Here is a 24,484-nt window from a genome sequence, read left to right on the forward strand (position 1 = left end):
CTCAGTGCTGCACCTGCCTCCCTTGTTATCAGGTATACAGGGGCTATACACACCTCACAACAGAGAAAGACTACTGTTTGTAGTCATCTGTGCCACACTTACTCTTCCAGCTATTGGGTAAGTCCACAGATAGGTGTCGTTCTCTGAATTCTGCCGACATATAGCACAGTTTGCCTACTGCCTACCTACCCATACTTGACATATCTCAGAAGTTTACCTATACATATTCTAAGGCTCAGGTTTATTCATTTAAAAGTGTTCCATGTTCACTGAAAATGCACGTATCGTCTTGAAATTTCTACTAAGAAGATGACAAATGTCTTTGTACTTTAATTAACATTTTAGGCATTTAAAAAAAACACTGTAACATACAACCTACCACACCTTAGTGAGTTCTCCGGTGAAGTGAGTAGGAAAGTATAATCTAGGGAGTGGGCAGATGACTCAGTGGTCAGAGTACTTACCTCTGCCAGCCCATGTTAGAATCCCCAGCACCCATGTAAAAAGCCAGGCATGTCTGTGTGTTTCTGTATGGGTCCCAGGAGCTCATTGACCAAACAGCCTACACAAAATGGTGAGCTTCATGCACACACACACACACACACACACACGTGTGCATATACACACACATGCAAGCACACACATACAGGAGAGGGAAAATATATGACTACATTTTCAAGACAGGTCAGAAGTGGTCACTGGGTCCCCTGGTGCTGGAGTTACAAGCAGCTATGAGCTGCCATTTTGGCACTGGGAATTGAACCCTGGTCCTTTAGAAGAGCAACCAGTGCTGTTGACCACTGAGCCATCTTTCCAGCCCATGACTACATTTTCAAATGCAAAGGACATGTGGACTTAATTTCCTAAGTGGAAGTATAATCATAGATTCTGCAGCATTAATATAGAGTTGCTTGCTAAATTAGTATATTGCTGAAATATATATATAGATATATATTATTTTATGTTAATGTAGTCTGAATACAATGCTTGCTTGCGCATGTAGTTTGCACTTCAAACAGCTGTACGCATGGGGACTATCACGATGGACCATGTACTCAGAAGTTTACAATTGGAACAACTTCGGCTTTATGAGTCATAAAACATTTTTTAGGAGTTTTTTTTTAAACATTGACTCAATGAGTATAAATAGAGTAGAATTATAGATTTAATAGCCTCATGTTTTCTTTTTAGTTATTCATGATGATTTTATTTGTATTTCAGTGCTCTAAAAAATTAAGGAGCTTTGGGGCCCAGGAAAATGTCTTAGCGGGAGAAGTGTTCACTGTACAAGCACGAGGTTGTCTGTAAGCTCCGCTGTGGAGTTGAGGAGTCAGGCAGACTGTGGTGCCTGCTGGCTACCCAATCTGGTTGAAACAGTTAACTCCTGCTCAAAGAGAAGACCCTGTTTCAACAGATAAGTTACAGAGCGGTAAAGGAAGATACTCAGTGTTGATCTCAGGCCTCTACATGAATGTGCACATGTGAGCACATGATCATAAGACACACACACACACACACACACACACACACACACACAAACACACACACACACAGAGGCGGGGAGGGAGGGAAAATAAAGGCTTTATCAAAGCTGGGTCTTGATATATCACACTTAAAAGTCATATTCACAGACAGGAGATGTTAGAGGCATAGCCTATCTAATTAATTTAGTTCTTACCTGTGAAAGGTTTTGGTTTTAGTTTTTTTTTTTAATTTAAAAATTGTTCATACAACACGGTTTGAACATATTCTGTTCCCTCCCTCACTTCTCTTCTCACATTCTCCTGGCAACCACCTGCCTAAATTCATGTTCTTTTATTTATTTATTCTTTTAATTTTTTTGCTTAAAAAGATAAAAAAAAACCCCATATCACACCAAACAAACTCAAAAAGCATGTGCACACAGCAAAACAAATTATAGAGTCCGTTTTATATCGGCCAACTATTCCTAAGTATGAGCCTTCCCCTACAGTGTATCCATCAAAGAAAACTGATTTATCTTTTCCTCTCCAAGCAACTATCAGTTCCACTTTCTGTCCTCAGTGATGGGAGTATGGCTGGCTAGAATTTGTACAGGTCTTATGTGCACTGGGACAGCCTCTGTGAGTTCATATGTGCCTCAGTCCTGTTGTGTTTAGAAAATGCCGTTTTTCTAGAGTCATTCATTTCTTCTGGCTTTTACAGTCTTTTTCCCCCATACATATATTATATATATAATTTATTTTACTTATTTACATTTCAAATTTGCACCCCTTCTCAGTCTCTCCTCCACAAATCCCCCAACCCAACCCCCTCCACTTTTCCGCTACGAGGCTGATCCCCCACCCAGCCACCAACTCCTCCTCTAACATCCCAATTCCCTGGGGCAACAAACCTCCACAGGACCTAGTGCCTCCCCTCCGATTGATACCAGATTAAAGAGTCCTCTGCTACATATGTAGCGGGAGCCAGGCACCCACTCGTATATACTCTGGTTGGTGGTTTCGTCCCTTGGGAGCTCTGAGGGGTCTGGTTAGTTGATCTTGTTCTTCTTACCGTATTACAGTCAGGCATCTTCTGCATAGATCCCTGAGTCTTTAGAGGAAAGAGTGATAAAGATAATCACATTGACGGCTGAGTGTCCAGAGTCTCTCACTCTGCATGTTGTCCAGTTTGTTAGTTTCTGTGTTGAATATCATCTACCGTAAGAAGCAGCTTCTGTGGTGACGGTTGAACAATGCATTGATCTATGGATCTAGCAAAATATCACTAGGAATCATTTCACTGCTGGGTTCCTTTAGCAGAATAATAGTAGTATGTTTACCCTAGGGTCCATGACCTATCTAGTCTTAGGTTCTTGGCCTTATTAACAGTGTCAGCAATGGATTTCATCCGATTAAACTGGCCTTAATCCAATTTTAAAAGTGGCTGGTTGTCATATTTTTTTTGTGTGCCATCATTATACTAGTGGGTATGTATTTTAGGCAGGTCACTATGATAGACTGTAGAGTTCATAGCTGGGTAAGATTTGTGATCCCCCCTTGCCCCTGGCTGGTAGCATGTGTGAGTTCTTCTAGCACTGTGAATGCTAGTCAGTGGGGATGAAGCTTCTAGTCGATCCTAAGCTCATTTTTTTCCCTGTCCAGTGACATACACATGTGGTGTCTTCAGCACCAGGTTGTGGAGGGTAACCAATGGCACTGGCAGTAGCCTGTGATGTTTTCAGGAACAGAATCCCAACACCAAGAACTCCTCTGACAATGACTGATAAGGATAGAAGGCATTCTTGGTCCCAGACTTTCTATCTGGTAGCACATAATGTCCATTTGGATCATCCTTCCCCCCATTATATTAAACTCTATCTAAATTCATTTTATACAGATATGCACTTTAGAACGCTTCTATAGTATTAGGTTCTCTTACTCAAGTTGGCTCAGCAGTTAAGAGCACTGGATGCTCTTGTAAAGGACCTGGATCCAATTCAGAGCACCCACGTTGTGGGTCACAGCCATCTTAACTCGAGTTTCACGGTATCTTCCATTCTCTTCTTGCCTCCATGGGCACTGTACATATTCAGAACACAGACATACATGCAGGCAAAACACCAACACACATACACTGAACTAAACGAATAGATAACTAGTTGTATGAATATCCTACCATATGAGAAGGTTGTGTAGAAAACTTTAAGAAAAAAATGGCTTTAAAGTGTTACGATGTTTTGCTTTTTCATTTCTTGTTTCTATTTGTGTGTGTGTGTGTGTGTGTGTGTGTGTGTGTGTGTGTGTGTAGTGCTTATCTGCCATTGTACACGTGGGGCAACTCGTGTGTCAGGGAACAACTTGAGAGAGTCAGTTATTTACTTCTGCTGTGTGAATGCCAGGACCGAAGTTAGGTTGTCAGGCCCGGCAGCCAGTGTCTTTACCCACTGAGCCACCTTGCCAGCCCATTTCCTATTCGTTCTCATTTCCTTCACTCTTTCTTTTTCTGTGTGTGACAGATTAGTAATTAGTAAGAAAAAAAGACATGTGATCCATAAAAAATGGTAAGATACAGGTAGCAAATTAAAATTTTCTGATAGAAAGCTGCAGTAAACAAAACACAAAACAAAAACAAAACAACCCCCCAAACTAGTATATTTTGAAAAAGTAATTGTGTTCCCACAGTTTCCTAGACCTGGTGCTGGGCGGGCGAGGGAACCGGCTCTGTTCCACCATGGGATAACATGGTGGAGTAGTTCAGCTTCTATCTTTGTAGAAGCCCTAGCTGTTTACCACACTCCCTCCCTCCCTCGCTCCCTCCCTTCCTTCTCCTTTCCCTTTCTGTAAAATGTTGATTTTGTTTAAAAATCTGAGTCAAAGAATTATTAAAGGCGAGCTTTATAGTCAAGGCTAACAACCCCTCGCCCCCCTCCCCCACACATAAGTCTATCCCCCAAGCACTGAGGCTCAAACCCAGGGCCTGGAGCATGCTTGCCAACCTCTGTTACTGAAATGTCTTCAACAACAGAATCCTCTTTAATTGCCATTTCTCTTTTGTTTTTGTAGCGAGTTGCTGTCCTCCGGTTATGTAGAGAGACATATTGAACACGGAGGCAAGGTCGTGGAAAACAAAGTAAGTGAATTTTCCTTCCTTGGTGGGGAATCTTTGTAAACACTGAGCTTGGGACCCCGACTTCGTGCTTGCTAGATGTGCATTCTATCAATTGAGCTGTGCTCCTTAAATGAAAACTGTATCCGACTCCATGAATGCCTACAAGTCAGTCTCTTAAAGGGCTCTGCTCAGTTGTCGTAGAACAATCAAGTGTAAAATCAAGGGCAGTGCATTCGATCTGGGGTATGAACATGAATGTGCGGAGAGGAGTATATTCATATGAAAATGAAATTGCTGCTTTGGTAAGTCTTTAAAGCTGTAATTTTTAATTTAAAAATATTAAAATATGTAATTCAAAGACAAAGATGCACAGAAAACCAGGTAAGGACCTATGAGTCAACTTATGACTTCTATCCGGGTTTGAGCTGTGGAGCCTGGTCAGCAAGCCCATGTGTTGCTTTGCCCTCACCCCTCAGCCCCCGCCCCTCCCCCACCCCCTGCTCCCGCCCCTGAGACCACTCTCACTGGTGAGCCCGCCCTCTAAGACCACCCTCACTGGTGAGCCCGCCCCCATATCACCTCATTGGTGAGCCCCCCCCCAGACCACCCTCACTGTTGAGCCCACCCTCTGAGACCTTCCTTACTGATAAGCCTCTCCCAGATCATCCTTACTAGTGAGTCTCCCCCCCCACCCCCACTTCAACTGGTGAGCCCGCCCTCTTAGCGCTGTCATTTACGGTTTCATCAACAAAGCTTGTGTCTATTTAGTTTAGTCTATTTGTGTTTAAAGTGTCTCATTTATTTTATCTTTTGCTCTTTATAATTTTCTTGTTGAGGAAGTGAAATTGTTTACCTTATACAAGTTTCTCACTGTCTAGATTTTAGTGTTGACTATAATTTCACATTTATAGCAAGTAAAATCCATCTTAATGATTATCTTTAACAAAACAGTTGATTTTGCCTCTAGGGCCTTTTCGTTTTCATTGAATGCAGTGTTATTGTGCATAACCCTGATTTTAAAGTTATGTTATAGCTGTTTTTATACCTTTCCCCTCCAAGGTTATAAAAAGTCTTTATGTTCAAAAGAGATGCATGTTTTTATTATTTTAATAAGACAAATGTTTCATCTTTAATTTAATTTTATTTTATCTACTTTCTTTAAAAACTAAGTTCCAGGATTGAGGGGAATGGCTCAGTCAGTAAAATATCTACCATGCAATCGTGAAGGCTTGAGTTCTGATCTGCAGAACTTAGGTGAGAGCCAGGCTGGTGGCACACACCGGTAGTCCATCACTGGGGAGATGAGATGATTTCAGCGGCTGGTGGCCAGCTGAGTAAACCGAATCGTTCAGATCCATGTTCATTAAGTCTCAGACTCTGTCTCAAAAGTGACCCCCACTCCAGCCTCTACCCACACAGCATGCATGTGTATGTACACTCACGTACACAGAAGCACACAGACCACTCACAATAAACATAAAATGAGGTTCTAAATGTCACCCTGTGTTTAGAGTATACATGTTTGGTGTTTGATATGAACTTATTTATTTTTTAATGTCTCCATCTGTGTTCCAATTAAGTTGCTTCCCTTATAAATAATGAGAATTGTCATTTGGTTGTCAGAGACAATGTCAGAGACATAACGTTCCCTGCCTCGTAATCAATTTACATATGCCTTGGAGATGTGCATTATATCTTCTTTTTTTTATAAGAGGTACAAATAAGAAAGAGTGGAGTTTTAAATTCTGCCCAAGACGAATTACAAAGTGACATACCACATTGGAATTTACGTCCAAGTTCATCCAATGTTAATTCGTATGAAGAATTGTATAGATTATGCATTTATGTGCGTGTCTTCTCATAGGTTTAGTTTTGTTTTGTTTTGTTTTTTTGAGAAAAAGATCCTCTGTAGTTTAGGCTGGCCTCAAATGCACACCAGTCATTCTTCCTCAGCCTTCCAAGAGCTCAAATTACTGGCATCAAGAAATTGAAAGCATTTACGAGTTAGAATAGAGTGGGGCGGAAGTGTTTAATTTTGAATGTGGAGAATGGCAACTTTGGGTTTGGGAGAGGGGAAAATGGAAGCAATGAGAGGTGACCACCCATTCTAAGCCACACAGTTTGCTAGTTGTAAGTTACAGGGTTTCTTGTTGGTTCTGGTTGTTTGTTTGTTGAAGGAATAGTCTTAGGACTCAGATGAATCTGTTGGTACTGTGGGTAGCTGAAATTTCTAGTTACATTGGCACAACACTATAATACTCATAATAATAACTAGGATTTATGGATGATAATTGGTCATACACATCCCTATTCGAGTTCTACCCACATAGTGATCTGTGATCATCAATAAAACTGTTCTCTTGCATTACGGAGAGGTTCAGAGCTGCGGCTTGACCCTACATTAACTTCATGGCCAAACCTTCTACCAGCTTGTTCATCACATAGGCTGTAGCGCATAAATTAGGAGGGCTATGAAAAGCTGCAGTGGATTTTATTAGTCCTTTTTGTATGCATACGTAATTGATTTTGGAGGTTTCCAATAACAATAACTTTATTGTCTCTAATCTGCAGGCTAAAGTCGTGATTTACCCAAAGACCCTGTAGGTTTTCTCTCAGCTTGGGTTAAATTGATGTCGGTTGGTTTTTCTGAATTGTTACTTCTTCCTTCATTTTCCCTACATGAGCATCTTGGGAGAATAGCTTTAGCACCTGTTTTCAAACAGTGAGTGTGGAATAGAGAATCATTTTCATGTACCAGAAACTTGTACCAGTGGCTTAGGGGACAGATATCCTCGGGGTCAAAGAGCAAAGTAAGCATTGCTGTAGACATGTGATTTATCCTTCTACCACTAATGTGATAGAAAGAATGGTCATGTGCTTGTATCACTAATTCTGATAGTATTTTTGTTCAACTCTCTTATCTCTGATGGTAATGACAAAAGCAATAGCCACTGAGTGTCTAGTTCTAGTAGCACAAGTTATTTGTAAATATAATTATTGCTGTTTGCTTTTGCGTTAGAGTTCTCAAGAGTACAGTTAGCTGTGTAGAGAGAGTCCTACTGACTGGTTGGTAACTAACTAGCTTCTAGTCCCTGACGTGGGCGCATTGATTCTCACCAGGAATCATGGCTTCAAAGTCTTAATTGGGTTCTCAGCGGCAGGGGAAAGATGGAGAAGAATACAAAGGAGTGTGGGTCAAGGTTAAAGTCTGGAATGTGTAAGGAGACGGAAGAAAGTGCTGTGTGATGGGGAACAGGTGTCAGCAGAAAGTAGTCAACGGCAAGAGCACTTAATGTGACACTACCGGAGCCTGTTGCTCTGATGAAATGTATTATAATTTACATTAAACATATTTTAAGGCAAACTCAAATAGCCCTTGTTTCTGGAAACAGACAGGAAGTTGATACAGAAGCAAAAACAATGTCTGAAGTTTCCTATGTCCATCTTTTTCTCCATGGTGTTAGAGTGCTGCGAAAGCTTTATATTCTCTCTCTCTCTCTCTCTCTCTCTCTCTCTCTCTCTCTTTCTCTCTCTCTCTCTTTCTCTGCGAGTGTTTGTGCATATGCATATCTCTCTGTGTGTATTTGTGTACGTGTGACTGTGTACATGCATGTGTGTACATGTGTGCATGTGTGCACATCCCATGTCTGAGTTCACTGGAGGTACAAGATGACTTGTAGAAAGCATTCATTTCTCTCACAGCCCCCTCTGGGGTCTTGGGGACTGAACTCAGATAATCATTCTTGGCAGCAATTGCCTTTATCCATAGAGCCATCTTGATGTCCCACCACCAAAAATCTCTCCAGCATAATATGATCTTCCTGAAGGTGCCTGCATTACTAAATTCCTTCGGTATTCATTTTCCTAAATCACATTTCCAGCTCATTTCTTTCTTCCTTGAAATCTTACCCTAATCTTTTGCTTTCTTTAATGAATAAGTGATAGAAAAAAAAAACCCGTCAGGACAGTTGTGAGAAATCATTCAGAAAAAAAATATGGTGACTGTTGGGAAAACAGGAGTTCTCCTAGCCTGTATTTCCCATGATTCTAAGCAGCACCAGTAGACAACTGCCCATGATCTCCACTGCACTTAAGGTTTCTCTTGTCTCCTTTTCTTGATTCGTCTCCAAGAAACACAGTTCCCAACCTTCCAGCAATTCAAAAGCTTCCCAGGTGCTGAAGGGATAGCATTTTGGACATGTATCTTAAGGTGTTTTATTTGTGATAAAACAAGATGAGAGAGAGAGAGAGAGAGAGAGAGAGAGAGAGAGAGAGAGAGAGAGAGAGAGAGAGAGAGAGAGAGAGAGAGATGGTAGACATCTTGCTTAAGCCAAATGCAACCAGCTCTCATTAATGATAGAGTCTGAATCAAAGGGGCATCATGGTCTCATGACATTTATTATTTCTACTTTTTAAACTGTAATGCCAGGACCATTAGTTCATGTATCCTTTTGTATCCACTTGATTTTTACTGAGACTGTTCCATATAATCGAATAGTACAACATACTCGAATTGTCTCTTTTTGACCCCGGGGAGTACAAACTTAGGTACCAAACAGTCAGTGCACCTTACCAATATATTTGTCACAGCACAGAAGTCAGTCGTCCAGCTTCCTGACTGATTCTCAAAACGGCTTTAACCCTTCAGAATCCTGAAGAACAGTAAGCAAGTCATTAAGTAGGGAAGAGAAGCTGGACTCTGGTGCACAGTGACTTGTGCTGCCTGTGTTAGCACAGAGGCATCCTCCCCCCTGGGTCTATTGTAAGCAAACATCTTTCTTTTTCTCAAGTAGCCTGTTAGTGTACAGTCCTCCATTTTGAAAGCCGCCTTTGAGATGCAATGCCAAGTGATCTATGCCAGACTATTCTCTCCCTCCCTCCCCTCCTCTCCCCTGCCCTTTCTCCCTTTTCTCCCCGCTCTTCCTTTTCTTTCTCCCATCTCTTTCTGACAGGCTTTACTGTGTAGATCAGGCTGGCCTTGAAAACAGTTTTTCTGATACATCCTCCTGATGCGTGTGCCTTCATGCCTAGCTTAGACCATTTTCTATTTTGATTCATTTTTCCCTCCCTCCCTCTTTCCCTCCCTCCCTCTCTCCCTCCTTTCTTCCCTCCCTTCCTCTCTCAAAGAACACAGCAACAGCCGTCCTTTTACAAGGTGCCTCTCTTACTTACAACTTTATCTTACATCGAGTCGAGACACACGTATTCTTGTCTAGAATTCTAAGTGCAGTTAGCTTCTCCGGAGACTCTTGGATAATACTTAGTTACCTTAAGAGTCACTGAGTCATATGGGCTTGGGAGATGATTTTAGAAAGGAATAAAAAAAAAGGATCTATTTATAGAAGCTGTTACTTAAGCTTAAATTTAAATCCTGGGCTGTGTGGAGATAGGGAGGCCGCCATCCAAGTGGAAGGAATTCAGAGATGTGCATTTTTAAGGCTGGCTGGTTGGGAATGTCAACTGAAGAGCCTTAGCCCTTGGAGGTGCTCTCTGCACTGACCTATGTCCCAGCTCCGGAGCATAAATTCCTTAACCAAGTATATGTGTGCAAAGTGTATAAAATGATGCAAATAATTAATGAATCGATGATAGGAATATTTGACAAGTGTAGCTACCATGTGTTGGAACATGGCTTTTTTTATTTTTAAGTTTCCCTTTCTGGAAGATTTGGGTTAAGCACTCTTAGCACTGAGCTGGAATTCTGAGAGCAGAACCTTTAATGCAGGGTATGGGAGATTCGTGACAGGCATAGCCACATGCCCCGCCCGAATTCAGAATAGAAAATCATCAGACTACATTGATATAGACAGGCTATGTGTCAGTTTAGCCCTGGCTTAACTGTTAACCAATTAATAAAATTAGAAGGATTTAGATATTCGTGTGCTTATACGTCATTGTCATAGGTGGACATTTAATTATCAGATGTAAGCAGACTAGCTTTAAGTTCTGTTGTTTTTACTTTACTATTTTTAATTTTTATTTGTTTTTGAGATGGGGCCTGGAACTCACTACATTGATATGGCTGTCCTCAAACTCCTAGACATCTACCAGCATCTGCCTCCTTAGTGCTGGAATTAAAGGTGTCACAGTGCTGTCATTTAACTTTTTTAAGCCTGGGTCTTACTTTGTGGCCAAGCTGGTCTTTAATATTCTTTCCTCCTGCCTCTGCCTCATTAGCTGGGATTTTCGGCATGCCCCACCATGTCCCAGCCTGACCTATTCTGTTATACCTTAGTCATACTCCTTAACCACCGACATCAATTTTAATTGTTACAGTGATTTTGTTAGTTCTTTGAGGATTTCCTAACCATATGTCATACATTGTATTTTCATACAGTGCTATATTCACCCTGTACTTGCTTCTCTCAGACATGTCCTCAACCTCTTTACCCACCCCCAACTTTAGGCCTCCCCTTTAACACACCATGCCGAATTTCTGTTGCTCATATACTCAGAGGGTGTGAAACCATTCAACAGAGCATCCTCAACCCACCAGAAGCCACCAGATGTTAACAGCTCCTTAGTTAGGGATAGGTACTCTTAAACCCTCCCTCCTCCGAGCTAGAATGTCAGCTGGCTTGTCCCATGTAGGCAACCACAGCTGGTTTGAGTTCATGAGTGCAGCGACCCTGCCATCCAGAAGACACTTTAATTCTAGTCTTCCTCGGGTACTTATAATCTTTCTGTGTCTTCTTCTTCAGTGAACCCCGAGCTTCCAGGGAGTATGGGGCTTGATACTGATGACCTACTGGCCACCGACACTTATTCTCTGCCGTTTGAACAGTTGTCAGTCTGTTAACCAGAGAAAGTTTCCTGATAAGGACGGAGCACTCCATGGGTCTGTGGGCATAGAGACAAAAATTTAGACAGCAGTTGAATATTATGTCCATTTAGCAAAGTAATAATAGCTTTGCTTAGCGTCTGTGAACTCCTGTGAGTTCTTGGCAAGAGGTACAACACCACATATATGCATTTCTTCTTAAGGAACAGGCCTTAAGTCAAGCAGAATGTAGTTGGCTAACTCCATAATGTCTATGTCCTTGTCTGTGACCTAATGACCTTGTATTACTATTGCAGTTCATAGAGTTCACAGCTGGGTTAGTCCACTGAAGACTTTTTGGCTCGTCAGTAGCACATTCTGGTTTTATGAAATCTAGCCATCGGTGGGAGGGGGGCTGCTAGTCAGTTTCAACTTTATTTCTCTGTGTATTATGACCAAAGTATGTGGTGACTTCAGCAATAGGGTCTTCCCATCAAGTTATGGTGAGAAACCAAAGACAGAAGCAATGGCCTGTATTGATTTGGCAGTGTGTGGGACATCTCTGGCCAACAGCTTAAGGAGAGATTGCCCACCCCTGACCCTGGGCTTTTCATTTGGTGATCCTTGGTTTCTGGGAGCTGCATTATCCCCTGTGTGGGATAAGCTTAATTAAAATCACTTATATGGATGCATATATATTCAAGGACCTTATGAGATCATAAGTTTCCATATGGCTTTAAAAAAAATCTTATTAGTTATCCTTCCCCAACTCCCTGTCTGCCCTACTCTCCTACCCTATCCCCTAAACCTCCATACCCTTTAAAGGTTATTTTTAACTATTGATATTAAAATATAATCACTGCGTTCTCCCCCTTTCTGCTTTCAACTCTTTCCATGCACCCCTTGCTTCTTCCTCTTTATCAAATTCATCCTTCCCCTTTATCAAGACAAGGCCTTACGACGTAGCTCACAGTAGCCTGAACCTTGTGATGTGGCCCAAGCGGATCTCAGTCTCTTTGGAATCCACTGCCTCTGTTTCCCAAGTGATGGGATTGCAAGCGTGAGCTGCTGCACTTGACTCATGGGAAAGATGATGATGATGATGATGATGATGGTGGTGGTGGTGATGATGATGATGATGATGATTGAAACTGAGGCTCATGTGACCCCAGCTGGCCTTGAACTCAGTATGTACCTGAGATTGGTATTAAAGGTCTACTCTGGTTACCTTCATTTTCCCAGTGCTGGGGTTGCAGATGTGCCTCAGTACAGGGCATTATGTGTGTGTGTGTGTGTGTGTGTGTGTGTGTGTGTGTGTGTGTGTGTGTCTGTGTCTGTGTCTGTGTGTATGTATGTATGTATGTATGTATGTATGTATGTATGTATGTGTGTGTGCATGTACAAGATAGAATGATTCTATAAAAACAAAATCTAGACTTTCCAAATGACAAATGTAAAGTACAAACATTTAATAAATAATTGCATTGAACTTCATGGTAGGTGGTAGAGGGGTTCAATTCTAGTAACTTTTTATTTAGAAATACTCTTAAAGGCAAATAGGGTCAGTACTGTCCTTTGGATCCTGTGAACTTGAACTGATGCTCATTTTAAAATACTTTTGTTTGAACCAGTGAATTGAATCCAATGGAAAACTCAGGTTTTTCTGCTACTAGTGCAAGAACCATGTTATTTTCCAAAGGTATTTTAAAATCCTCAATAAAAGTATAGCTTTAATAATCAGCAAATTTGAGTCTTGGGGCACTTATATTTTGGCTCATAGTTTACTGAATAGTGGTGTCCTATAGGAAGAGTGAATTTTAATGGGCTCTCTACTAACCCGGGCTTCAAACTAAGTCTTATTTTAGGGGAAAGTGTGAGTCCAGTTATTTCATTCTGGTTGTTTGGGAGAGTTAATGACTTTTCCTGCATAATACAAACTAATTGTGCTCCCTCAGTGGGGCTACTGTTAGCATCTTTTCTCCAGTAAATGAAGCACTTGTTCTCAATGGTATTGTATGATGGTTGGGGCAGCTATGTTGGTGTACCCTTTTAATTTGGGCCAGCCTGCTCATACTGGGTTCCAAGTCATTGAGAGCTACATAGAGAGACCTAACCAAGAAAAAAAACAAAAAACAAAAAACAAAACACTCTTCTTGTCTTACGTTTTCCAAATTATGTATTTTACAAATTAGTTCTTTTTATAATGCTGATGTTGCTACCACAGAGTTCCTAATGTCTTAATATTGACCTCCTGAGACACGTGATCACCTGACACTAACGCTAGTAACTGGGCTGGGGAGTGGTGAAGGCACTCACTGTAGCTGGAGTGCGAGTGCGTGTTCCATACTGAACACCAGCGGGCGGGCTTTGCACATGCCTTAAGCAGTCTTTTCTTTGTTATCCTCAGTTTCTGTGTGAAGAAACTGAGACCAGAGTTGAGTCTGACCTAAGAATCTGGGGTCAAGACGTCTGGTACTAGGATTTGTGATTTTTAACCACCAAAGTCCAGGGCTCCCTGGAGACAGTATTCGTCGCGGAGGAATTAAAATGTAGTCTTTTGACTCTGGTACTTCAATAACATCTCCTTTGACGAGTTGTATTTAGTAAGTTGTAATGTGGAGATGTAATTGGCTCAGATGAGGCTCAATTATTCTCTGAAGCAAATTTCCATTCTTCCGAAGAAGACCAAGTGCCTGCAAAGGATGCCCTATATTCCAAACCATTTGTTTGTGTGGCTATTTTTAGTCCCTCTCTGTTCTCTATCGCAGTTAAATTGTGCATTGTTCATTACAGAGAGCACATTGGCTTCAAAGCCATTATGTCTGAAATATGTTGCTTCCTTGCACATGGCAAGCACATGCTCCGTTCTCAAACCCATCTTATGCCCACTTTTACATTTATCTGCATCTGGAGAAAATGTGAAATTTTATGAGCGAGGGTAATGAAGCTGAAACATATCATCATCTTGCCAGAAACTTAGAGATTTGATTACATCCTTGCCGAAATGCTTTAAAATGTCCACCCTCCTCCCCCATCATCTCCCCTCTTTTCAACACACAATGGAGCTGCACAAATCTAATAAACGGATGGAGAAAATGTTTGGCCCTCTCTCATGCATGCATTAGCTATTCAGGTCAGGGAGCTGACTGTACCTTTGCCTAGTCCCAAGCATCTGTGTATTTCACACCCCCTCTGCAGGCTTGATGGGGTGTACACGTCCTCTCTGGCAGGCTATGCAAACACAGGCTCCTCTGCCACACTGTAATCAGCATGGTTCAGGAAGGTCTCGGCTTTCACGATTTGATTCTCCTTGAGTTATAGGAAAAAGAATTCTTTGGGGATTAAGTAAATTTCCTTTTCCTTTGGACTGAGGCAAGGTAAGTCCATCATCATGTATAATGCATCAGCTGCCTTAATGGGTTTATAAAGACTACCGGTCATCTTATCTCTGTACCCCAAAGAAAATCTACTGGCCCATTACCAGTCGATGCAGGTCAGGTGGGAGTACAGAAAATGAAGTGACAGCTGCTGTCAGCGTGAGCTTCCTTCCCCGGCTTTGCTTGGAAGCTCTTTAGCACAAAGTCCCTCTCGTTTTCTTTCTAGTGTGAAGTTTGTCTTCGCCCAATTAAATATCCAAAGAATTACTTCACTTGTTACTATTCTAAATCTTATCTATAGACTTAAAAGACATTTTCAGCATATATTATAATATATAGTGTATATTATATAAATATATTATATATACATATTCAACGTAGCACCAACTAATTGTGTTTTGTGTATGAACTAATATAGCAGAGGAGCTTTTCTATTTTAAAACCAATCTTTTCATTGTGAAGTATCTTCCAGTCTACTCTTGGCAATCTCTTTTTTTTTTTTTTTTGTATCAGAGTGCACTGTTATTAGAGTAATTACAGTCAAACAGGAAGTTACTTTAGCTAGCTTGAAATACACACACACACACACACACACACACACACACACACACACACACATACATAATTCCCCTGGTGTCATTCTAAGATATAGTTATGTTCTTGTTCGTTATTCAATTCTTGCTTTCCAGTGAGTGTTACTATAAAATAAAAACACATAGGAAAAGCCAGAGAATCAGTATCACAGGCATCGAGCAGTTTGAATGTTTATATGCATTTTGGATAGTAATTTATCAAGGGCCCAACTGATTTTTTAAAATAGAATTCTTGCATCAGTGCAGTGAGAAACGGCTTAGATGCATGTGGACTTGATAATCCCAATAGGAAACTCTTACAAACTCAGACGTGGTGTTTCAGAGGCCAGAACATTAACACTAGAGATTCATGGCAAAGGCAAGAGAAGCTCAGGTTCTCAGAGTCTTTGAAATTCTTATTCCTTCAGTAAATGTGAAGAGGGCTCTGGTCCTCCATGTTGTGTAGCAGCATGCAGTACACAATGCAGCCTTTGCCCTCATGAAGCTTGGCTTTAAGGAGTTAAAGATATCTTTTAATTATTTAGCCCCATTTCCTGTACATTATATAATTAGTAAGTGATTTAAAAAAAAATTGCACGTTGATGTCCAAGAACTCTGTGGTAGGCTTGATCTCGTCAGACTGGTGGGTCAGAGAGGATACCTTAACTCTTCAGGACTGAAGCTGAATAAAGGGCCTTCCCTGAGCGTGACAGGCAGATCCTCTACCATTGAGCTTTGCTTCCGCTCCAAGACATTCTTCATGAAATGATACTACATTCAAAGTCTGAGTAATAAATATTTGGCAGGTGAGATGGGAACAGAACGTTCTCTGGAGGTACAATCAGCCTGTTCCGAGGCCCCTGAGACCTTGAGGCAGGATGTCGTAGCGTGTGAACAGAAAGAAAGCAGACGGGTGAATAGTAAGAGTGGGGTAGACCAGGAGGACCAGGAGAAGAAGGAGGGATGCATGTGGATCCGCACATCTCTTTCTCTTTTCCTAGCCATCTTCATCTCAGGAAATATGTCTGCAGCTGTCTCTGGAATGCTGTGTTGGATCGATGATCCCAAGGTATTCCCCATCATAGAAGCGCTTTGGATAAGACATGCTATCTTTCTTGCTAAGTAAGACTTTACAAATGTCCTCAGTGATGGTAGCAGATGAGACCTCAAGGCAGATCTGTAGTTTGGAAGAAGAAACACTCAGCCACTATGAATACTGTTAGACCAGGACAAAACTTAGCTTCTGATTGTACCAGTTAGTGTCTGAGGCCTCGGACTATTTACCGATCCTGTGTGCTTCATTCTTCTTTTCTGCTAAAAAAAAAAAAAAGAAAAGAAAAAAGATGAGGAAGCGAAGAGGCAAGCAAACCTTTGGGTGCGGAAAGAGCACTATGAATGTCAATGCAGGCTCAGGAGCAAGGCCAAGTAGCAGTGTGTAGAGGATGTCTGGGCACATCTGTGGTGGCATTTGAATGTTCTCACTGCCAGCTTCCAAATCTGCCCATGACACAGGCAGCCAATCAGCCATGGCCTTCACTGACTTTGCTGACTGTGTATGCCACATTTTGCTTACCATGCATGATTAGGACACATGCTAGTCCATGTCCATGGAATGATGCAGAAGGACTGTGCTGGCCCATGTGCTAGAAGTGGGGTGGTTTCTCCTGACGCCCCCAACTGTGCAAATGTGAAAGTCCATTTTGGAGAGATCTGGGTGAATATGTTATTTTTCCTGCTATAAGGATGTTTGATGAACGAGAACCAGGTCCGTTAGTGAGCCATATGCTCACCCCGGAAGTTTACCTTCTTTCCCAAGGCTGGCTCACGCTCAACTCTTAGAGACACTTTTTTGTTGGTTTTAAATTCCAACCTACCAATTATAACCAATTGAATTGGCATGTGATAAAATTTCTATAATTTTAAGATATTTCACACATATCAAAATGATGTCAGATATTTTAAAGAGAGTCCTATGTGAGACTTAACATATTAGTGTTTTACTGCATTTGTTCCTATTCTCTCTCTCTCTCTGTCTCTCTCTCCTCTCTCTTGCTCTCTGTCTCTGTCTATCTCTGACTGTCTGTCTGTCTCTCTTGCTCTCTGCCTCTGTCTGTCTCTGTCTGTCTCTCTCTGTGAGTGTGTGTGTGTGTGTGTGTGGTGTTATGCATGTGTTGTATGTATGCATATGTGTGACACATGGATGATATAGTGCATGTGTGTGATATATATGTGTATATGTGATGTATGTATGTTCTATGGTGTATGTGGTGGTGTGTGTGTGTGTGGGTTCTATGTGGGAAGGGCAGTGTGATGGAAACCGGCACTTTGTGCATGTATGTGTTTTTCACTTGAGCTCTGTCCCTCGGATTTTCACCAAATCTACTGTGCTTCCTGACATCTACTTTTCTTCATTCATTATTTCTACTCCTCCAGTTTTGTCTCACTGTATTCATTCTTTAGGTGAACGAGTCCTGTTAGTTTAGTGTATTTTAAAAATAACTTCATTTTCTTTACTGTTGTTTATTTTGCAACAATTTTCCCCCTTATCCTCATGATCTCCTTCTACCTATATCTTTATTTCCAAAATAGACTCAGTGATGTGTGCATGTAATCACAGCAGTCAAAAGGCAGAGTCAGGAAGGTTACTACAAATCTGTGGCCAGACTAGTGTATATAGCAAGTTCCATGCTAGCCTGGCCTACTTGGTAAGATCTTGTTTCATAGAAATGAAACAAGAAAAACAACAACAAAAATTCCCTATCGTTCTTTGTGCGGCTCAATGAGTTTAATATTTAACCTTCTAAACACCAGTTTCCTTTGTTCTTTCTACTTTTCTGTAGACGTCCAGCATCCAACGATGTAAAATGCACTCTTCTTGTTTTCCATCTCCTTTTTTGTTTTTGAGAGAGTCTAGATGTGTAGTCTTAAACTTCCAAGCTCAAGAGAGCCCCTCTCCTTAATCCCTGAGTGCAGATGTAACAGGCGTGCTCCAGTGAGCCCAGCTATAGTGTACTCCTGAGCTACATTCTAACAGCATCTCGGGATGTTGGCTGCATAGATTAGATTACTTAGGCTCTCTCCTTGACTCATAAATTATTTACAGCTTTAGAAGTAGCTTTCAATTGTTTAAAATTTTTTCTACTTAGCTTTCTAAAACTTCTAATCATATATTTATTTGCTGGTTTGAAATTTTATTCCTTTATGGTAAGTGCAGTCTACAAGATATTGATTTTTTAGATGCTGGCCTGGTATTTAAAGGGGGTAAAAATGTTGGTGATCTTTAAGTCTCAAGATGGCTTGTAAATCAGGAAACCAGGAGGTATGCTGATTCATCTCCCTTCTTTGTCTTAAAGGAAAATAGAGCCAGTAAGATGGTCAACTCATGCCTCTGGGGACAGTTCATGAATAAAAATCACCTTTTATTTTCCTGCTCAGCATCTTTCAAAATCCAACACAACCTTAAATGCCTACTTGCCTTTCTCCATTGACACTGTAGAGTTCTTCCTTCCCTTAGTAAGACAGCACTTTGTGCCTGACAATCCCAGGCTACTCTACAGTCATTCATGGAGGGGAGGAGGGGCTTGAGTGTTAGGACTCAGGTTGAAGGAAGGAAGGGAGATGCCTCAAGGGAACCTGAACTTGGCTGCTAGAAAGGAACTCTTTATCTTCCCTTCTACAAAGAAGTACTAGACAGTAGATAGAAGAATGATAAAATGGAGGTGAAATTAAACTAAAATAAATACAGGAGAAGGCAGACCAAAAAAAAAAAAAAAGGCAATTTTCATCTCCCTCATTACTTCAGATTCTCAAATAGTTTTAATATTTCTATTATGTTTTTATTTACTTATTTACTTCTGTTTTATTGACACAGGGTCTTGAAAGCAAGGTTGACCTCAAACTTCCTATGTGGTTGAGAGTGTCCGTGAGCTACTGACTGTCCTACCTATATCTTTTAAAGCTAAACTTATGGGAGAGTGACACTGTCTGCTTCCTTTCCTTCCCCTCCCCTCCCTTCCCCTTCCCTACCCTCTTTTACCCTACCCTTCATTTTATTCTTTCATAAGGAAAAAAACTAACAGAAATCATTTTCTTCCTTTATTTTAGGGATGCCTAATAAGTTTTCTTTTGCTATGTGTCTTTATCATCTTTTTCATATTCAAATATCCAGTAAAGCATAAAGTTTCAAGTAATATATATCTTTTATGCTAAGCACTTCATGTGGTGCAGCACATGGAAATTTTGTTATTTATAAAGAGATACTATGGTGTGCTAGTTTCCTGGAAATGGTTATAAATTCGTGGGCTTATAATTACATAGTCAGTGTATGTGGCCCACATTGATTTTCCATTCTCCCAGTTTAGAACCACGTCTGAGTGAACCTGGTAAGACCCATCTCTGCATTGCAGTAATTGGTTACAGAGAAGCTCTTCCTGGGAACCCAGCAGAATAAGACAACTGAAGAATTTCTCTTGATTTGCAATCTCCGACTTAATAATAGGGTGGGAGATCTGCTTTCTCATATTATTTGGTAAAAATAAATTAGTATTTGTTGTGTGTGTGTGTGTGTGTGTGTGTGTGTGTGTGTGTGTGAAAGGGGGGAATTATGTGTGTGTATGTGTGTGTGTGTGGGTCAGTATATGTAAATATGTGCATGCATTTGTATATGTGTGACATGTATGTGTGTGTGTGAATGTGTGAATGTACATAAGTTTGTATATGTGTATGAATGTGTATATGCATATATATGTATGTGAGTGTGTGGTATGTTCCTGTGTATATGCATATGTCTGAGTGTCTATGTGCCTCTGTGTATGTGTATATATATATATGTAAGTGTGTATACATATGTATATGTATGTTAGTGTATGCGTGTGTGTACTTGTCTGTAGGAATGTGTAAGAGTATGTATATATGTGTGAGTGTGTTTGCGTATGAGTGTGTATGTGTGTATGTATATGTGTGTGTGTTTGTGTGTGTGTATCATATGTAGATGTACTCAGAGGAATAGGGGTTGAACTCAGGTGTCTTCCTTAGTTGCTTCTTGCCTAATACACTGAGCCAGGATCTCTCATTCGAACCCAGAGCTCACTGTATGTATATGGATGGGTCCTGGGATCTGAACTTCTGTCCTCATTGCTGTACGGCAAGCATTTATAACTGCTGAGCTATCTCCCCATCCCCTAACTGAGAATTGAATTTTGTTTTGTTCATTCTGTATATATGTGTGCCCATGTGTGTTTATGGGCATTACCTGGGTGCACATGCCCAGGGAGGTCTGACAGTGACAACTGGAGTTACAGATAGTTGTGAACCACCTGATGAGGGAGAGTGAAGGTGAGGTTGAGAATGAAACTCAGGTCCTCTGCAGGAGCAGGACGGGCTCTTCTTGTTCATTTCTGTTGTTAAGACAACACTTTTTATTCCCTGTACAGTATTTTACTCAGATAAAACCGGCAGGCTACAGGCTGCTCAAAGCACTGCCTCAGAGATGATCTAGACGGTGTACCAGGCCTCAATTCCCTTTCTATCTTCTGTACACAGTCAGCAATGCCCCATCCCAAGCAGAGCCAAGACACATCCAGCCAGTGCACAAGGAGTCCCCGACAGAGGGGAGCTATAGGAGCTGTTGCACCAGAGTCCCATTGCCCCAGCAAGTGTTACCGTTCTTTCTGTAAGGTCTCTAGGTCAGGAGAGGAGAAAGAAAGAGAACATGAAAGCAAAATCCTAGGTCAACAGCCAGAGGAAGCTTGAAACAGGACCAATTTATCCGAGCAAACGAATGAGCAAATGAATGAATGAACATCGACTTCCAGGCTAGAATGTGCCATCTTTCAAAAACAAAACAAAACACCCCAACACATAAAATAACTTAAAGCCATTTTCTTTTAATTGTATCAACTACAATCCTTTCGTGTGCTGCCATGTTGACTGTACACACATATGCAGCTTGTCTGGTTGTTGCATTATCTGTTATGCATTCTGTGTGAGAGCTTAGCTTTGAAACAGTTAAGTGGAAACCAAAAAGGAAGACCATTTCACCTGGGAGTTTTACTAAAGGAGGTGGAAAATGGGCAGCCAGTGCAGCAATTGGTCCTGTAGCCCCTTCCATGGCACCATTCATAGAAAGTGGGGGACGGGAACAGTGAAGAAGAGTAGGAAACCAAACCCAGGCAGATTTGTTGTAGCAGCATCAGGTAGCCATGGCTATCATGGTAGGTCAGTAGTGGCCTGGTCTCTGGGGATCCTGCTCTATGATATGGTCTACAGAGATATTCTACAGAGACATTCTATTTGGGTAGGAAAAAAGAGATCATGTAGGGCCAAGTATTCTTCAGGCAGAGGGTCTCTTCAGAAAATCGGCATCTCATTAGATGTCTGTGGCCGAGACCATCGGATCAGCCATTCTTAGAAGACACAGAACCATCCATGAGTGAAAGATGCTCTCCTAGACCAGGCAACTTTGAGATTCATCTGCACGGCTTGTTACCAGCACCCAGCAAATAGCAGCCTTTCTGTCTGATGCTCTGGGGAGGGAGAACTTCTGTGTCTCCTGCTTCCAGCAGAACCCTGCTTCCTGCAGGAACAACCATGACAGCTCATTCCAGACTCCAGGTTCCTGGAGTAGCCTCCCTCAGGGGAGGGCCTCTACTTCAGGTGTCTCAGGCTCGCTCTGTAGATGCTCCCTCTCCAAGTGTCTAATCCTTCTATAGACTATAGATGCTCTCATGGTGTCTAATGTTGCAGGCTTCACTGAATCCTGGAGTGGGGAGAGGGAGTGAATCAGAAGCCTGCCATTTAGTCACCACAGAGACTGCAGGTCACTAAGATAGACATGGGTAGGGGAAAACATATCAGTGATGGGATAAAATTAACACTGCATTTAAGTCCCTGTCACCTCTTCTAACTCCTCTGAGTGTTTTCTGTGGGAGAAATACTTGAAGTTGCCTCTTCCTTGGTACTTCTTCAAAAATCTATAGTAAGTCCTCTTGACCACTAAGCCATCCCTCCAGCCCCGGACTGAACAATGTTGAGTGAAGTTATCAGACACTAGAATAGCTAACTACAGGTTTGAGATTTAATCATACTAGATTAGTAATATTTCAAAAGAGACCTACAGTTTATTGAAATGAAATATCTGAAAATGATTGAGTCTAACTCATTTTATTTAGCAATGCTTGGCCATATTTAAAGAAGTGAGAAGTTGAAGAGTATTCACAGAAAAATTCGGGTCAGGAAACAGGAATGTTTCATGAAGCCACATTGGACTCATTCAAAGGAGGGAGTTCAGACATGGAGACACCATGACAGACACCCCAGGAATGTTTGGTGTGAAGACTCAGGAAGAGATCTGAGGTTATGCCTACAACAGTGAGGTGGTTGGCGGTCACTGTAGGTTAAAAAGAAGCCAGGAAAGATTCATTTCCCCAGAGCCTTCAGGGGAAGCTCTTTCGCTTCAGATTTGGCCCTGGGAATGTGAAGAATGAATATCTGTTGTCTTCAGCCCACCCAGTTTTGATCATTTGTTATGGCAACCCAAAGCGACTAATGCAGAAGAGGTTTGTCTTTATTTCACTAGAAGCGATATAAAACCCATTAGTATATTAGTGGAGTTGTCTGAGTCTTCATACAGGAGGCAGGCTGAGTTCACCTCTCTGGAAATGCCCTTGCATCACAGAAGACTTGAAAAGCGGATCCCTAAGGGAATTCATGAGCTGGAGCTCCCAGGAGCTGCCACAGCATAGTCTTCATACTTTGTTTTGCATAACTGACATTACCCTGGGGAAATCAGTGGAGGGATCAACTCTTGCACAACAATAAAAGTAGATGCTAAGCTTGCTGTGTTCCCAGTGGGCCAATTGTTATTAAGCCTGGAGCTCATGACAAAGTTGTCTGCCTATAATTGTGATGTTCATCCTCTCCTAATAATATTAATTCCTTCCTTATTACTTTTATTCACATCACAATAGGTATTTTTTTTTTTTTTAGTTTTGCTTGTTCCTTTTGGGTGGAAAATTTTGCTACAGTAATACATTTATGTAGGTTTTTCTCCCCAGTAAGAACCATGAATCTAAGGGGAGGGTCGAGGGAGGAAGAACTCTACCAGGGAGGACTTGGACTGCGACTGAGGCAACATTTTGGATGTAAGTAAATAAAATAATTAATTAATAAAAAAACCTTTTTTTGGTCAGGGGTTTTTGACTCATTAATTTTTTGAAATGTTTTCTTTCTTCCCTTTTATTGAAAATATTCTTTTTTTCTTACATAATACATCCTGTTTACGGTTTCTCATCTCTCTTCTCATTCCAGTCTTCCCCGCCCCCTACTCAGATCCACCCCCTTTCTGTCTCTCATTAGGAAAAAAAAATCAGTCTTCTAAGCAATAAAATAAGATGAAGTAAGATACAGCGATAACTAACACATCCTTTGCATAGTTATGGGCTCCAGTTTTGTCTTTTATGGGACGCCTCAGGCTATGAAAGATGTGGTCTCTGCATCGTCATCTGTTTCACGTGCCTTTTTTTGGGCTCTTTTCTTTCCATTTGTTTTCATCTATTATGATGGATTAGTCTCTGTTTTATGAGACTAATATATATATATATATCTCAAATATGTAATATAAATAAATATTACTGTATACATTATATATAATATATTAAAATAAAAAAATGAGATAAACAAGAAGCCCTGACATAATATTTGAGACAAGCAAGCTCCACTGATATTGTCAAGTTCGTTTTCTGTTGGGCATCTACTCCCGGGCACGTAGCCTACCCTTTAGACTAGTTTGTTTTCGCAAGAAGAGTCACTTAGAAAAAATTACATTTTCTTTTTTCTTTTCTTTTTTTTTTTTTTTTTTTTTGTCTTTTTTTTCGGAGCTGGGGACCGAACCCAGGGCCTTGCGCTTGCTAGGCAAGTGCTCTACCGCTGAGCTAAATCCCCAACCCAAAAATTGCATTTTCATTTGTACGTTATTAATTGGAGACAACTTCTGGGTTAGGGTTGGGCCATGTATCCACTTCTCCTTCAGCTGTAGGACCCATCTGTTAGAGACTGTGCATGATATCTTAGGCTCTGAGTTCACAGGTACACCGATCCTGTTGCTTTAGAGGGCCTTGTTTGGTAAGTGTCCTCCATGCCCTCTGGCTGTAACACTCTTTTCACCCCCTCGTCCAATGGATTTCCTGAACCCCAAGGGGATAAAT

General features: G+C 41.2%; 1 protein-coding gene across 20 annotated transcripts in view; it reads left to right on the forward strand.

Annotated features, from left to right (window-relative positions):
* The window catches only part of Adam22 (ADAM metallopeptidase domain 22), a 250,410-nt gene that overhangs the window by 115,131 nt on the left and 110,795 nt on the right, over nt 1-24,484 (forward strand). For all 20 annotated transcript variants that reach the window (XM_087659105.1, XM_087659107.1, XM_087659106.1 and 17 more), the window contains 1 exon segment: nt 4,527-4,593. In XM_087659105.1, the coding sequence (XP_087515231.1) occupies nt 4,527-4,593 (67 nt within the window).

Source organism: Rattus norvegicus, chromosome 4, assembly GCF_021556685.1.
Source record: "Rattus norvegicus strain SHRSP/BbbUtx chromosome 4, alternate assembly SHRSP_T2T, whole genome shotgun sequence".
In the NCBI taxonomy this organism is placed as follows: Eukaryota; Metazoa; Chordata; class Mammalia; order Rodentia; family Muridae; genus Rattus; species Rattus norvegicus.